General features: G+C 36.7%; 1 protein-coding gene across 4 annotated transcripts in view; it reads left to right on the top strand.

Moving 5' to 3' along the window:
• NBEAL1 (neurobeachin like 1) overlaps window positions 1-16,032 on the top strand; it is an 83,163-nt gene extending 67,131 nt beyond the window's left edge. For 3 of the 4 annotated variants that reach the window (XM_057372879.1, XM_057372877.1, XM_057372878.1), the window contains 11 exons: window positions 135-232; window positions 522-638; window positions 1,137-1,226; window positions 2,365-2,474; window positions 3,068-3,240; window positions 3,685-3,779; window positions 5,597-5,713; window positions 6,399-6,560; window positions 7,648-7,796; window positions 8,473-8,608; window positions 11,202-16,032. In XM_057372879.1, coding sequence (XP_057228862.1) covers window positions 135-232; window positions 522-638; window positions 1,137-1,226; window positions 2,365-2,474; window positions 3,068-3,240; window positions 3,685-3,779; window positions 5,597-5,713; window positions 6,399-6,560; window positions 7,648-7,796; window positions 8,473-8,608; window positions 11,202-11,303 — 1,349 coding nt within the window. In that variant the 3' untranslated portion in view covers window positions 11,304-16,032. Of the gene's footprint in view, window positions 1-134; window positions 233-521; window positions 639-1,136; window positions 1,227-2,364; window positions 2,475-3,067; window positions 3,241-3,684; window positions 3,780-5,596; window positions 5,714-6,398; window positions 6,561-7,647; window positions 7,797-8,472; window positions 8,609-11,201 lie in introns of those variants that run through there. The other variant, XM_057372880.1, reaches the window with a different exon arrangement.
• Window positions 16,033-17,149: the final 1,117 nt, after the last annotated feature.

The raw sequence follows: 17,149 nt of genomic DNA, 5'->3' as shown, positions 1-17,149 counted from the left end.
GGGGCCATAAACGTGCAAGTAAATAAGTTTTGCAACGTTAGTTGACCATATTTATTCTTAACAAGTTGATTGGATTGTGTTCTTTTTTTTTTTTCTTTTCCCTATTCTTCTTCATCATTCTGGTTGTGCACCAGGGGCTGTGGATTTGGATGCTTTAACAGATGAGAAAGAGAGGAAGGCTTTAGAAGGGATGATAAACAATTTTGGTCAAACTCCCTGTCAGCTGTTAAAGGTAATACTTCTTTCGCTCCCTCTCAACCAGACCTTTGTCATTGAATACAACTGAGTTACAAGGACTTCTGAAAAAAATAATGACTTGTAAGGTAATGGTTTGTAATTTTAGCAATGTTAAATATTTGCCACATTACCAAAATACCCATTTTCAAAATAAATTAATTTGCTTCAAGAAGGGAACTTAAGTATGTAATACTGTTTTCCATTAAGGTTCTGTGTATCTTGTGTGTATTGAACGAATTGATAAACTAGTCTAATTTGTTACTCCTTCAAATATTGCCTCCTAGGAGCCCCATCCACAAAGACTGTCAGCAGAAGAGGTAGTGCAAAGACTAACTAAAAGTGATACCTCTACTTTGAATCTCTTCCAACACCTCACTGAACTGAAGTCGTTCTTCATAGAGGTAGATGTGTTACTTCARATTATTTAAAGTCTAATCTGAAACTTCTGATGTACTTGAAACAAAAGGTCACAAGCTAGATGAAAATATACTTGCTTCCTATTTAAGGAAAATCTTTTACAATGCAATGTGTATTAAATGAGCTCTGTCCTTCTAGTTGGCTTCACAGAGGTTGAGTCCCATAATCTGCTGGGTGTTTGTGTGGGTGTTGTTTGAGTAGTAAATYAGTCACCACACCAAGAAGGCTAAAAACCTCATCGGTGGTGTTGGAGGACCCACTGAACTTGGTAGTTAAACTCACTGACTYAGGACCAGGGTTTCATTTCCAGTATTTGTGATGAAGCCTACCTGCACAAACTGAATGTGTGTCTACCAACATCTCAGAGTGCTCTGCAGGTCTGACATTGATTCCAGAGCCTTTGGATCTTACTTTTCACAGGTTCTAGATTTGTCCTTTAGCTCTTGAATATAATCAGATCAAAACCATGTCCTTTCTCTTAGGGAATTAGTGATGGTGTGCCCATTGTCAAAGCCGTTGTCCCCAGGAATCAGTCACGTTCCTTTATTTCTCAGGGAAGCCCAGAGATCTTGGTGAGTTGCATATGTCAATACTGTTCTTAAACTACAGAYGCCAAATGAGTGTATTTTTCTGCATTCAGCTTGTAGAGAAACATTTCTTAACTGTTCTTCTAATCTGTTGCTTTAACTCATTAAGAATGTCAGTTACAAGTTAAATATTTATCTTCCAAGGAGAAACCAGGCTGATTTGTTGAATGGCATTTAAGAGCTGACAAGACAGGGCTGTAAGTTACAGTGAGACATATTTTAAGTTGCCACTTGATCAACTTCCCTGTAGCAACCAATTTGCTAATTCAGTACAGCCCAGATTTAAAGTTACAGGATTGAGTTATTAATGGTGTCATTATGTTTATCATCGCTTCCCAAGCCATATCTTAAACTATACCGTATGTGGTGCATGCACACTCTAAAAGCCTTTTCATTGTTCCTAAAACTAACTTTTACACCAACACATTTTTTTTGCACATGTTCTTATACTGTGGCACATACCAAATACTAAAAGGAGGACAGTGTTTTTTTGTTTATATCTGTATGTATGGCCTAGATACTGGCCCCAGTGTAATAATACCTCTGTTTCRCAGGAAAGAGTATTTTCCGGTATTCTTATTTTGTAGTTCAAAATTATTGTCCTGGCTTAATGTGGTACATTCGTGTGTTACTTGGACACATCTTAAAGTCTCCTGGTGTTTTTCATAAATATCTGATGAAAATAACCTTGGATATTTACATTCCTTTGTAACTTCCTTAGAAATGGAACTATGGTACATTGTTTTTTAAATTTCCTATGTTAATATGTTTACTATTAACCATTAATATTCAGAGCAGAGAAGAAGCAGCATGACTGACTTGTAATTAAATGTTTGAGAGGAGTTGGTTGGCTGGGATTTTCAGTTTTTGTTTCCTACTCATCCTTCCTACCTCAGCTTCTCTGACCWATGTAGAAAATAGACTATTCTAATATGGTTCTATATATGACATGTGGATTAACTCATCTGAGGTGGATCTTTTATTGATTTGTTTGTCTGGGGAGAAGTGCATGTGGCAAATTTTCAAGGAACCTCTACTGGATTTTATGCAAGCTCCATTAGCATCAAGACAAGCAGAAAATAARCCTCTGGGTTTCATCAACTTTTTCATCCAACTTTTTTAGGTAACAACAAGTCTGAACTGCGTTATTGGAACTCATGGTTGGCTGCCTTATGACAAAAATATTTCCAATTATTTTACATTCATCAAAGATACAACAGTGACAAATCCCAAGTAAGCAAATTTGAGGAGGCGTACAGATCAATGCATCTAAAATAATGGATTATAGTAATTGTTCAAAATGAGTGGCTTGTGCTGTATTCATTGTCTGAGTTTTCACCTAAGAATGGATCTTCTAATGTTCACTGATACGACCTCTAATCTGTAATAGCATTCTAGTAGAGTTACATAAGTGGCATTTCAAGCTTCATTCTTAGATGATTATTCTTAGAGCTACTTCTAATATTTTTCTAATTATCAATCATAAAAGCTCCTCTTGGAATCTGAAATAGGCAGTCTTCATATTTATGCTAGGTTAATACATACAGGTTTATGTGGTGGGTTTTGGTGTTTTTTGTCTTTAGAATATTCCTTTTTGTCTTTCATGTTGCAATGCTGAGTAGTGACATGAGTTATCCAATAGTGTAAAAGGCTGAAAAGATCTAAGATGAAATCTTGCTTCCAGTCACTGATAGCAGTGACGGTTGTGCCATGGATATAGCCTCTTCTATAGACAGAATTTGTTACTGATTTTTAAAGACAGAGGAAGTGCAAAATACGTGGATTTGAGCTAAGGTTACTCTTAACTACTCATTGTTTGCCTACAGAACACAACGCAGAATGAGTGGGCCTTTTGCCCCAGGGCTGGAGATCACCTCCAAGTTGTTTGCCGTGTCCCATGATGCAAAGCTGCTCTTCAGTGGCGGCCACTGGGACAACAGCATCCAAGTGACATCCCTTACAAAAGGCAAACTGATGGGACAGCACATCAGGCATATGGGTCAGTAACTCTGTGGTGGGAAATGGAAAGGGTTTATGGATGTACCTTGTTATGGGGTGTTCTCAGAACATAGCCAATTCACTTGGGCACACAAGTGTAGCAGTTGTAAAGGAATAACAGCATAAGAACTGAAGAAAGCTTGAATTGTGATTGTACATAAATACTTGAGCATGTCTTTTTAATCATTGGAGAGGTGGTTTGATGTAGTTCCAAARTAAGGCTTGCCTGCTATTTTTAGGTAGCAAAGCTGAATAAGTCAGGTGGGTACACTTGGCTGTATGATGATTTCATTGCTTAAGTGTCATCAACCCTTATTACAGTGGAGTATGTCATGCTGACTGCAAATTAGGATACAGTGTTGACAAATTGTATCCACATTGTCAGTCTGTGGGCAATTCGTCTTCATTRCCCGTGTAACAACTTTGTTTTCTTTTCTTTTTGTAGATATTGTGACCTGCTTGGCAATAGACCACTGTGGAATTAATTTAATTTCAGGCTCCAGAGATACTACCTGTATGATATGGCAAATAGTTCAGCAGGTGGGTTATTTAAGCATACTCAGAAGCAGCTTCTGAATGTATTTTTGTTCTTCTCTGTTTTGCTGTTATATTCTATTGATTTTCTCTCAGGTTTGTAGCGAAGATAGTGCACTAAAATCAATTAGCTTAGTAATTTTATTCCCATTGTCTTCTCTGAAATGCTGTACGTATTAGTTACTATATATAGCTGAAATGCACTATTTTAGAGGCTCTYTTAAAGATTCCATAGATTATTTTCTGGGTAGGCAAATAAGAATTTTACATTTCTAAGCAGTTGTTCACTCCTAGTAGTCACATTTTTGCACTGCCTTTTCTCTGTGGGGGTTACTGATGACTACAGTAGTGGTTAGCAAAGACAGCACTGTCTATTACCTGCATCTGCCCTGGCATTCGAGATTTTTTGATATTGGTCTCATGCTTTCACACAGTGAAACTGGTTGTGTGATCCATGTGTRTACTTACACTCAAAATGTGAAGCTGTTTCCATCATTATGAATTTAAAATACTGATTTCCAATTGCATTTGAGATATACAAATAGGATTAATTGCTAAGGGGAGCTGTCATGTTTTGGACAGTAGATTTGGTCAAGTCACCTTGGTTGCGTCATGGAACTAAAGTCAGCACTTTAAAGCAGTAGAATGGTGTGTAACCACATGTGCTTTTGTGAAAGGTGTCTTTATGGTGGGGAGTATTTATAATTCTGTCTAGAAGTACTTAGTAGTAGTGCATGGTCAAAAAAAAGTAAATCCTTACTGCTTGAATGAGTAGCTTTTTRTTCCAAATGGGGATAAATGTTTGAGATTTTTTTAGTTTGTTTATCTTTTCATTGTTGGTTAAGTCATCCTCTGGAAATTATATTTGTTTAGAAGTGCTTTTTCTTAAGATTTTTAAAGTATTTTTAATTAATASATATATGTGATATTTTATGCATAGTAAATGTTTCTTGTGAGAGTTTTATCTTGGTMTTTACAAAGTGGCAGTAATGGACTGCATACTAGCATTTCCATTCTTCTTGTCTTCTCTGCACTGACACCTGTATTTTGACACTTGTTCTGTATTCCTGCATGCTTCAGGCTTTCAGGGCCTGGTTGGCAGTCAATTTTTTATCACAGAAATAAAAATAAATCATTCTCTGCGAAACTATTGGCTGTACCTTCTCTCTAAGCACAGTTCTTTCCTTAGAACAGGTTAGAGAATAAGCCCGTACACGCTGACAGTACACTCRTTGGAACAAAAGCTGTGATAACCTGCAGTTGTATGGGACCATTGCTATTTTTAATGACCATTACTGCAAGATTTCCTTTGCATATCATACTACTGGCAGTCACTGAGAAGTACTATTTCCTYCCTTTTCCTTAGAAAATGGAAAGARTTGCTGTTATTTTAAGTAAAATAGCTTTCAGCTTCTTTAAGCTTGATTATGAAGATGGTGCTTGATGCCAGGGTAAACTGTAAGAACTGGATAAGCCCAGGTACACAGGTAATGGACAAGTGTGTGAATGGGCTATGTGAACAGCTCCTCTTAGGGCTGCTTACTGTGRTCCTGGCACTCCTGGACACCTGCAGGGATAGGAAGGAATCAGCTAAGTCATAATGTCTCTCATGTTCATTCATTCTTGTGTTTTCAGTAAGTAAGATGCTGACATAAAAGGCAATACATTGATATTGGAGTGGTGAGTTATGCCTTTGGCTTTGGCCTCTGTCAAATACACACTTCACACAACTGGTGCTGAAGATACCAGAAGTTCATTTTTTGTTTGTCCTTCTTGCTTCTCCTTGCAAGAGAATGTGTCATTGTGCTTTTTGTTACTCTCAGGGAGGAGTGCCTGTAGGCCTGGCAACTAAGCCATTACAGATCCTTTATGGGCACACTGATGAAGTTTCAAGTGTTGGCATCAGCACTGAACTGGATATGGCAGTGTCAGGATCCAGGGTAAGCATCTTCCTACTTTTCTTTTTTTTTTTTTCTTCAAACCAAAGTCAAACCGCAAAAGGAGTTTAACGTTGATTCAGAATAATACCAGAAAAGTCACTGTTTCACAATCTTTTTCTTCAGCCTTGTGTATCAAGAAAATATGTGCCATCTCCTTTGCTGCCTGCTTAAATCAGACTGCGTCCAGCTGCTGTGCAGAGCATAGGCCTCACCTACCATGCRGTGTTACTCTGCACAGATGAGCTTTAATATGCGTGGACTTTTGTGGAGATTTTAGACTTCTCTTAGCAACACTTTTTTGACTGTTTCTTGCCTGCTCTGTTAACCCTGAAGGTTCTGTGCCACTTTCTCATGGTCTGCCTTACTGTACAGCACTGGCAAACTGCTGAACTCTGGCTTTATACTCCACATAATGCCTATTCATAAATGTGACCTATGAAATGGCTGATTTGCTGCCTATCCTCCCTCTTGTCCTACTTGCATTTGTTTTTTTTTCATATGCCTATAGTACATGGTCTTGAGGGGAAGRCTTCTTTGTGCAGAGTTCCTAATGTTCAGGAGTCCTTATCTCCCATTAAGGATTTAAGTGCTTTCAAAGCACTCCCTGTATCCTCTGTATGTAAATAGTGACTGTTGTGCTAATTTACTTGCTAAATATCAACTTCCCTGAATTTGGTTGCTGCAGGATGGCACTGTCATTGTCCACACTATTCGCAAAGGTCAGTATGTGAGGACTCTGCGGCCACCTTGTGAGAGTTCTCTTCTGCTGACTGTTCCCAACCTGGCTTTGTCCTGGGAAGGCCATATAGTTGTCCACACCAGTGTGGAAGGAAAGACTTCTCTTAAGGTACTTAAGTTCATGGAAAACCTCTGTTTCTGTCGCTGAAAATTTCAATCATAAATATACCTAACTTTATCTTAYTTCTTGAATTAATGGGGATTTTTGAGCAAGCAGTGTAAGTTTCCATATTTGAAGTTTGCTAGCTGATTTGCGTGCAGCTTGTTTAAAGGATAAATGACAGGCATATTGTGCTCCTTTGAGTTTCATTAAAATCTCCAAATACCTTGCAAGGAAGATGCTCAATCATATGTTAATGAATCTTCTTGGGAGAGCTGCTTTGGACTGGGAAACTAGGGGAAACAAGTTCCACTGTGCACAGAAACAGAGGCTTATAAGGGGAGTYGTAAGTTCTGAGTGCAAGATGCTCAGTGTCTACACTGTTTCTCAGTTTGGGATTGGAGACATGGCTATAAGGTTGTCTGTCGAGAAGCTGTGTAGTTGCTTTAATAACAGTAGAGCTGTTGTGATTTCTTTAAACATGGGAAATTTCTTGGAAGACACATTTCTTTGATGTAGGGATACTAGCTACATTAGAAAGATGGGGACAGAAGAGATCCAAGAGTTCTTCCTTGTCAGGCTGGAAGAATTTATGATGGTTTTGTTAGTTGTGTCTGTAATCATTAAGAAGTCATTGTCTTGTCCAGAAAATGCATCAGGATCTAGCTCTCTGGAAATATGCTTGTTTCCTTCTGCTTTTCAATTTGRGAAGAGAAGGGAGGAAAGGATGGTGGTAGCAAGGCTAAAGATGAATGCTATCTTGCTTTCTTCTTCTTTAACAAAAATTCTTATAAAATAGGGACCTGTCTGTTAAATCCATAGATGTTTCCAGGAAATTTGGAATTGATTAAATGGAGTAGGTAAGATGTTATAATGCTACATTAAGAGGTAGCTTCAGCAACTTCCATACATGACCTTTTATCTATAGATATTTAGTATAGGCTCACTACTGTTGTATCATTCCACAAGGAAACTTGTCAGCATTATCATCTGTGTCTTGTTGCCCAGGTAGCACCTGTTAATGRGCTAAAGGTAAAACTACTACTCTTTTTATGCTGTCAGTCCTCTGTGACATATTTATTTTTGATCTCTTCAGGATAAGAATGCATTACACCTCTATTCTGTCAATGGCAAATATCTGGGTTCTGAGACTCTGAAGGAGGAAGTGTCAGATATGTGTGTAACTGGSGAGTATATTGTGATGGGCAGCTTACAGGGATTTCTTTCCATACGGGATCTCTACAGGTAATGTACCACCATTATTATTGAGGTTCAAATAAAAATGCTTATTGAGATATGGCTGTGTAATGTGAACTTTGCTTGGTGTTATAGGTGATAGCTGTTGCTTTTTCTATGTTCCMCCCAAAAAATGGTTTTAGGGGAAATAAGAAATGGAGAAAAATAAAATGAGAAGTTCTAACGGATGTTTCTTCCCAGATATTTATCCCAATTAAACACCTAGACCTGACAGGAGGAGCTGTCAGTTTGAAGCTGTCAGTTTGTTCTTGTCCCCTGATTAGTCACACGGAGCTCAGCAACTGCAGGATCAAGCCTTATGTGGTTCTGCACTGAGTTTTAAGCTCCACTCACTGCTTTGTTCTGTAGAGCTCCATTGCTCCTTAGAATGGGAGTGATGTTTGTCCCTTAGACAGCTGTGGGACTCATGTCACTGTTCTTCAGTGAAAATGTCTTAGCTTATTGACTTACTTGCCTGACCACACCTGTTCTTGTTAGTGAAATTTTATTTTGGGATGGAATCAGATTGTTCTGTAGGAGTTTATAGTCATTGAAATTGCAAATTATATTATTGAGAAACTGTTTTATAATGCATCCTGTGGACAGCAATTTCACCTGCATGTGATTCTTTGCAGTATGTGCAAGCAAATACATGCTTTCTCCCTGTGGTTTTTGTTCCTTTCAGCCTGAGTCTAAGCATCTCCCCCTTAGCCATGAGACTGCCAATCCATTGCATTTCTGTCACCAAAGAGTACAGCCACATCCTTGTTGGCTTGGAGGAYGGCAAGTTGATTATCGTTGGTGTTGGCAAGCCAGCAGAGGTAAAACCCACCATCAAGAACTTTTTCTACCGAACAGTGGGAAGTTCACTTATTTCTGCTTTCCAGTTGAGCAAAAGGTCTCCTCTATGGCAGGGTAAATTTAAGAGCAAGTTTCAGTTTTCAGTGGGAAACAAATAACTTTTGAGACTGCTCTACTGAAAGTTCTCATTAAGAATCAGAGGTATATAGGGATCGCAGATGGGAAGCTCAGCTGGACTAACTTCCAGACTTTATCACTCCCATCTGAATAAGCAAAGTCATAATAGCTAACCTTTTCTGAATGGGATAGCATTGTCAGCCTCTTCTTCATGAAATAATTTTCCAGAAGAAAATTGGAAATGAAGAGAGCAAGCTACTTTATCGTTTCTGTCAGATATCTTTTAATATGCATTGACTGACATTGGGGAAAAAGATATTACTCCTTTCTGTTTGGAGTCTCTAATCGCAATGCACAGGGAATCACTTCTGTAGGTTCCCAGTATGCTCTGTGCTCCATATGGTGATTATAAACTTGTTGGTCCTTCATATGCAATATCAAATACGGAGCATCCATCTCTCAAACAGATGTACCCAATTTTTTGTGTGCAAAACATAGTTTTTGCTTTAATTACTTCTTGTCATGACTTTCAAAGTACTTGAGTTAACTTAAAACTGCTTATCCTTATAGCTCAATCTCTGTTGTGCTGCTATGTACTTATTTCAAAATGTAATTATCACTTTTGCATGATCTTTAGTACAAGCCAGAAAAGTGTGTATTAATTTAATTTTATATTTTAAATGTGAAAATAGAGCAACTTTATTTGTCAATATCTTTAAATGTTTTTGCAAGGAGATGCATGGTTTAATATTGGAAACAGGCTTAATACAATGGTCGTCTGATTTTGCTTGCACTGGATGTGGAGGGGARGTTTCCACTGACTTTCAGTTTTCAATTGTAGAATTGACAAAGAGCTGATTATTATGTGGCTAAACTTATGGTTGTAACAGCAGTTTTAAAGTCAATGTTATTTCTAAGCTTCCGATTCCATGAAATGATCTTTTGTAGTCTGAAATTTGTTTGTATCATTAGACTGAWKRMCMWTTTTTTTTTTTTTTTTATTTTCACTCTTTAATCAGCTCTATTTTTCTAACTATGCAGAAAATGTTTCAAAAACTGGATTCCTTTTATGGTTATAGAGGCTTTCCAATGACTTCTTTTTCAGAATTTTCTGTTTATAGTTCAGATAATATGCAAGCTTAATATCTTCATATCTATGTAAATAGATTCCTTTTTTTAACACAAACATACAAGGAACAACATTATGTCCCAGATTTTCTAGTTTTCTATAATGGCATCAATCAATATATTTGAAAATGTGTATATGTGGGGTGTTTATTTATTGAATTACTTATTTTTAGTTTGGAAGGAATGTGTTAATTACTAGAACTTTATCAGAATATAATACATATAATACAYAATACATAGTATACAGAAGACAGTGTTGTAGTTCTGGCTTTCAGTGATGATATTGATCCTTACGACAGAGGATTGGATCCTTAGCATGGACCTAACTGTAATGTGCAAAAAATGCAATGCTGCTTGGTATTAAGATTGGCCTTTAGTGTTTCTACATTGACAGTATCCAGTATGAAGTATAATAAACGTTTTTGTATTTTTAACAATTACTTAGCTGTTTTGGATGTTGCAGAAGTCTGGGCAATTATCACTTGTTAGTGTTAATCCTGGTCAGCCCTGTGCCTTTTCTAGAACACTGCTGCTGTGATGATGCAGCTCTTAAGCACATTACATTGGTAGTACTAACTGCGAGGAACTGTTCTCCAATTTGTTCAGGCATGAATCTTGTTTATTGARCTGCAAGGAATTTCAGAACACAGTCATCTGCCAGGCTGATCACTACTGGCCAATCTTCAACCTTGTACTTAGGTAATTAAGAGTCTCTTAGAAAGYGTTGTCAGATTGCAGACGTACCAGATGCCGGATTTAGTATGGCCTCTGGTTGCTTGTTACCTGTCTTRTTGAATATTCAGTATGAGTTACTTCTGGTTTAAACATTCCTCTGAACATTTCACCCAGGATCTTTGGAAGATTGTATAAATTTGACACCAAGAGATAACCTTTCTCTTTTTCTTTCTGCTATCACTGTCCTGCATCTTGGCTATTTTTTTTTCACTTCTAGCAATTTCTGTTTGAAATCTTTAACATGAAATGTCCTTTCTTCTCATTTGGTTCATTTTTGCTTGACMTTCACCTCTTCTTTTCCCTTCCTATCAAAATAGCAATCTAAACACTCTTTCCAAGCCATTTGAAGTAGGTTAAGCGTATAAGTACACGTTAGTGGGTAATATCCCTTTAACTGTTCAAAATCATAGAAGACTGTGACTAGTGTTTTGTGTCTTGTTTTTTGTTGGTCCCAAGAATCATCCCTAAGTGTAACTTTTAGTTTGTTTTCAAATGATTTTTGTTGGTATAGTTTTGTTCATGCAGTACATTGTAGTGTCTGCATTTCACCAGATTCAGTGTCTGAATTCTTTTTTAATTTATCCACCTTATCCCTTCCCCCTCCTTTTGTTTCTCTGAATTACTTTTAAACAGATGCGCTCAGGTCAGCTTTCCCGAAAGCTGTGGGGATCAAGCAAACGGCTCAGCCAGATTTCATCAGGAGAGACTGAATATAACACTCAAGATTCCAAGTGATTGCTGCTTCTACTTGCTCTCATGGATTCCAGAAAAGTGTTTAATCTTTTGGTTACTTTAAATGTATAAATTTGTAATTAGGGCCTTGATTTCTAAGTCTATTGACAAAGAACCTATGGTAGAGGTATGGTATTAACCATAGGAACTCATGCAAGTTAGCTTGATTGAATATTTTTCCTTAACTGTGTTGACTTGTTCACAGCAAACTCCCTTTCTCAACAGCTGCTAAAACTGTGTTTTGGGAGGGCTAAAAAAAAGAGCAATCTCCCACAAGTCTCCAAACACCAAGATTACTAATTGAATTTAAGATAAGTASCATTTGATTTAAAGCTGAGTAGGGCCAGATGCTCCTTGATAACAAACAAGATATTTGGCTTTGCTTTGACAGCACTGTTATTCCCTGGTAAATTAAAATTCTGGCAGTTGCAATGGTTCAATTCAGAATTGGAGAGATGACAGTTGCAGCCTTCTCAATACATTTTTCAGCCTAATGAACTTTATTATAATTTGTTTATATCAATGGCTATTGCTGTCTTCTTTTGTGTAGTTCCAGTTTTAGGCTGTTCTGCAAGGAACATCCGTGTTGCACTACTTTATCAGAAATTGTTTTAAGTACTGACATGAATAACTTCAAAGGAGTTGGAGGTGGTGAAGGAGCTGAAGGAGGTAGGAAATACTGCTGCTGAAAATTATTTATATTATTAAGTAGACAAACACCAAAAAATACCATTATCTGTTTAATATCTTGTAGAAATACAGAGGAAGACTCATCTATATTGGTCAAAGATCAATCTGTTTCATTAGTAAGGGAACTCCTGCAAAYAAAAGATGAATTTCCACTGCAGAATCATTATGCAACATTGCAGCACAATTCAATTAAAAATAGCACGTTTGTTTCTTGGCTTGGTGTTCAGCAAACCAGTTGTTAGCCATATTATTTTTTTCTGTAAAATTAAGCAGGGAAAAACAGATGATGTATCCATTTTCAAAATACATTTAAGACCTGGTAAAAGAAAATATCAGATCCTTAYGTGTGCTATATCCAATTGCTTACTATGTTTTGGTGAAGCCATTGYGGATTTTTTTGTTTGTTTTGTTTAGTAGTACATGATGATAGAAGGGTGTGTATTTTTCTATCAGTCTGACATTTTTCTAATGTTACTGATTGAAATGATAAACTCARTACTGTTAGAAAAGCCTGGTGCTGAGGGAAAAATACAGATTTTTGCATCACTGTGCGAAAGTCTGTGTGTACGTGTATATATGTGCGTGTGTATATATGTATATTCATGTATGTATTAAAAGAAGAAAATCCCATGGGGTGACGGGAGTGCAGATACAAGGCTGAGGTGTAAGTGATTGTTAGCTGGTATGTTCCCTTTTGGCTCCCCCTTTCTTCCCTCTACCATTGCTTTTCTTGGTTTTTTTTGTTTGTTTTTTTTATTTATTAAAATGAATGTGCATTGTATCGCTCATAAATGTTATCCAATATTCCCTGTGGCTGGGGACTACCTGAGTTAAGTTGAACTACCTGAGGAACATAATGTTGAACTACCTGAGGAACACAGTGTATAATCTCATTTCATTAACTTTAAGCACAATATTTATTAACTTTATAGAAATAATAATACCTCCTTACCCTGCTAAAGGATAATCTTTAGAAGTTAGACTCTTTCAAACTGATTTTGCCTCCTCACTTTCTTTAKTGGAAAAAGAAAATCCCTCTTGATGACTGATTCATGTATTGTGTAAAGAAAGTTGTGTTGCTTTTTCTTAATGTTTGTAAATGAAATAATAAATCAGATTAGTGAACAAGTGGGTCTATGCATAGTTGCAATATTCTACCTAATCACTGTGACAGAATCATTTGTCTGGAAAGTTAGGAGAAAATAAGAATTATTTTCCCAAGTCACTTGCCAAGAGAGGATTAMATTTCCAGGAGAGGTGTGGATTTTTTCATACTACATGTACATAAAAGAATAATAATTAAACCCATATCCCATATTTTCAAATAAGCTATAGAAAAGTGAAAAATACCATTTTTAATCAATTACTATCCAATAAGAATACTAAGGATACTGTGGAAGTAATAAGTTTGTACATGAGAATGTGAAGTATGTTTGTCCATTATGATTTCATAAAGAAGGGACTTCAGGGTAGCTCTTTAGAGAGTAGTTTAAARGTATTACAGCTCAGAATGTGAGATTTTTCTGTGTTATAGGAGATTGAAAGAACTTGGAGCATTGACTTGATGGGTTTAATGTGTGTGCAAAAATGTTGTGTTTAAATGCATATACAAGGCTAAGTGTTTATTTGGAGGAGAAGGGGACAGGAAATTACCATGTTTTGGGCTATCCAAATCAAGTGGAAAAATAGAGGAGATGGGTCTTTTGTGGTATGTGGTGAGAGCACAGTTTTCTTCTTGTCATTTGCACAGAGGGTTTGCATAAGTGTTTGAAAACATCCTACTGTGGGTTAGGCACAAGGACTGAATTAACACTTTTAGTAGTTTAATATTCAAGAATACAGAATACAGTGTGTCAATTTAAGTCAAATGTAATGTTGCAATAATAGTTTATAATGAAGACTTTTGACATTTGAATACCATCATTTCAGTACATCGCAAGCACTGGTGATCTTCACAAACATCTGGGATAGGTTTAACTGTGGACAGTTCATGGGCTCTCAAACTCAAGGCTAGTTTGTGCTCAACAGCACAGAATGAGGAGAGAACAGGTCAGCTGTGAGCTGCTTCATGCCCCAGGTAGAATGGCAACATCCATGGCCTTTGGATCTTAKATATCTGGTCCTTGGGGATGGGAGGAATACACCACGGCATACTTGGTATCCTTGCCAGGCGCCTTCTGGAAAGACCTCCATAGGTGTGAAGGTCTGCACTTTGCCTTTCTGTAAAACCAGCTTTAAATAAAAGATAAGAGCTGTGTGAGCATTAGCTGGTATGTTGTTTCTTTTGGTTTTAACTTACTAGCTTAAAAAGTAGACAGTAATGTTTTAAAAACAGAAAATAATTTTTCTGATCAGCTGTTTAGGTCAGTTGAATTGCAGCCTGTTATGCAGTGCACTGTGAATTGATGACTTGCATAATTCTTTGATTTCTTCAAGTCAGTAAATCTTAGGATCCCATTTTGTTTTTCAGATAGTATTGGTGAWATAAGATTCTCCTTTGGTTTTGATCAAAGATTTGTTTAAGAGTAAAAAGTAAAGTTTTGAGATGAAAGAATATCAACGAGGAATTYAGAACCAACAGGTCTTAAGTGACATTGGTTTCATAGCACTACATTTGTCAAGATCTTCTTTGTGATATCTTCTTGTTTTCAATTTTTGGAACAAATGTAATAATATTTATCAAAGTTTAAGATATGTYTACCTTTGGGGATGAGTAAGTAGGAGTGTAAGTATATATATCTAAAAGAAACTGAAAACTGACCTACTTTTCATACCTGTATATAAATGAGATCAAGTTGGCAGTATTAGTTTCTTCATAGCACAGTTTTGAACTTGCATACCAAAGGATATTTAGAAGACATCTGTCCTTTATTTTAAGTAAAATGTTTGTTAAGTTTCTTTTGATCAATTTACTAATAATTCTTGATAGTACTTTTAGTTGCCTYTTTATCTATAGTGAGGAATCCCACCTGGTCTTTGCTGGTTTTGTACTATACAAGCATACAGAAAGTGAATTCTCTTCAAGTTAGCATCTGACTAAGGCATTTTTTTCTGTATCAATACACTTACCTATTAATCACTCATCAGATATCTAGAAACCACGTCTTCTATCATCCATGTACCTTACCAGCACAAATTAATAATCCCAGTCCTAAAGTAACTGCATTTGTCCTGATGGTTAATACACATTGTGGATATCAGAGTTTTTTTAGGAAGCCTGTTTGATTAAAAAAAGAAAAAAGAAAAAAATMCCAAACTGACAAAAACAAGAAAACTCCCAACCCCCACAACTTCCCCTCCAAAAAACCCATTCTCACCCACATCCATATTACAATTGTTTTGCTAACCTGCAGCATTGATATAAACAAGCTTTTTTCCCTCTGGCATACCTTAGATCATGTGTATAATCACAAAACAAATTTATCAAAGYCTTCACAGGTGTTAGATAGTCAAGTCAAAAGCTGTCTTAAAAGGATCCYCTTTAAAGTTTTATTTCTTTGTCCTTCAAATGAGTGCAAAGAAMTATGTTTATGCACTGGAAAAATTCTGTATGGGACTAGTAACATCAGTTTGCTTTAAAATAGTCCTGCAGGAATGAGAATTTTATTTTCATCTGTAATGCACAAATTATTAAGTCTTTTAACTACTGCTTTAGTCAATGGGAGCTGTATGCCTCACTTCTCTAAACCATGTTTTTCTCYTCCCTGTTTCCTTTGCAAATCTTTCCCAATCTTAATGAACAAAATCATTAGAAAATATAAGTAAAGGATCCAAATGTTGCACAAAGCTTTAACCATGTACCTGTATTTAGCTGAAAAAGTGTTTCTATATACAGATTATAGAATGGTAGGGAGCTTTAGAGCTAGAAGTGATGTAGAGATGTTGACCTCCTTCTGCTTCTACACTGAGTCTCTGTAGACACATGCTCTGTATTGTCACCTGAAACATYCCTGTCTTCCACTGCTAAAGGCACCTTGCTAGCTATGTAAGATGCTGAGCACCAAGGTGCTGCGATTTTTTTTTTCTTTTCTAAGAATTAAAAACTAAGTGCAACTAAGTGTTGCACATACAATAAATGCATATCCTAATGTGATCCTAAGGCCTGATCTAATAAATACTGTTATGTGAAAGCACTACATAAGGTTTTATTTATTTGGATGGAAATCCAAGGATAAACTTCAGTGCTTTCTAGGTCTTTTTATGCTTTTTGGCTTAAAAGCTATGTTGGTTTCAGTTTTAAACATGACACTTGTTGGTAGTCTTCTTCTGGGGAGAGTAAGTTTCCATGGCATCATATATGTGTGGGTTCATTGTATGCCAATGTTAGAATCAACTCAAGTGTTTGGARGATGTCCTTTCCATTCCAAGGAGCCAATTATATTATTACTAAATTGCCCTTGTAAGCACATACTTTTAGAAGGAATCGAGTGTTTTCTAAAAAGCTACTACAGTTAAAAAATACTGGTCAAATGGTATTGTTCCTTCAATGTTACAGTCATCAGATGCCTGAATGTAAAAATGCCTCTGAGTGGCACCATAGCATGTTCTGCAGTTTCAGTTGAKTGCCATTCACCTAACTGCAGTCTTGAACACCCCATATGCGAGGAACTGCTTGCAGTGTTTGGTCCAAGGTASCCTTTGTTTGGTTTTATCTCACCCTCTTGCTGTGCATCTGTGGAAGAAGACTSGTGTGTCTTTTAGTCACCATTGACCTAAGTGGCCCAAATAAAATAGGTGTTTCACTTCTTTTCAATAGTTCCTTCAGTGTGTGTTCTTCCTAGTTTTGCCCAGTGGACTTGAGAAATGTGGCAGGTATTTCCACAGTTTAGGTCTGTGCTTATACTCAGCATAGACACAATTTCATCATACATCTTCTGTCCCAGAAGCACGATTGTCAGTACAGATTGTGGTTTAAAGCTGCTAAGGTGTTTGAAATATAAAACATCCAGCCATATATATAATAGATCTAACTGAACTTGGAGGCCACTTGTTTATTTAGCTTCCTATCTAGTCAGYATTTTCCTCTCAAGGGAGCCATATTTTTTGCCTTGAAATAGCTTTAAAATAAACTAAATCTTGCACTTGACAATACTACTTTAGTCATGCGCAGCAGGAAGCTGTTTCTTAAAGAAAACCATGATGGGAAAAAAGAATTCAAG

The sequence above is a fragment of the Malurus melanocephalus genome, unplaced genomic scaffold, assembly GCF_030028575.1.
Source record: "Malurus melanocephalus ecotype Western Australia unplaced genomic scaffold, MMel_1.1 scaffold_180, whole genome shotgun sequence".
Lineage (NCBI taxonomy): Eukaryota > Metazoa > Chordata > Aves > Passeriformes > Maluridae > Malurus > Malurus melanocephalus.
Note: the sequence above shows the minus strand (reverse complement) of the source record. Positions and strands in the feature narration are given on the sequence as shown.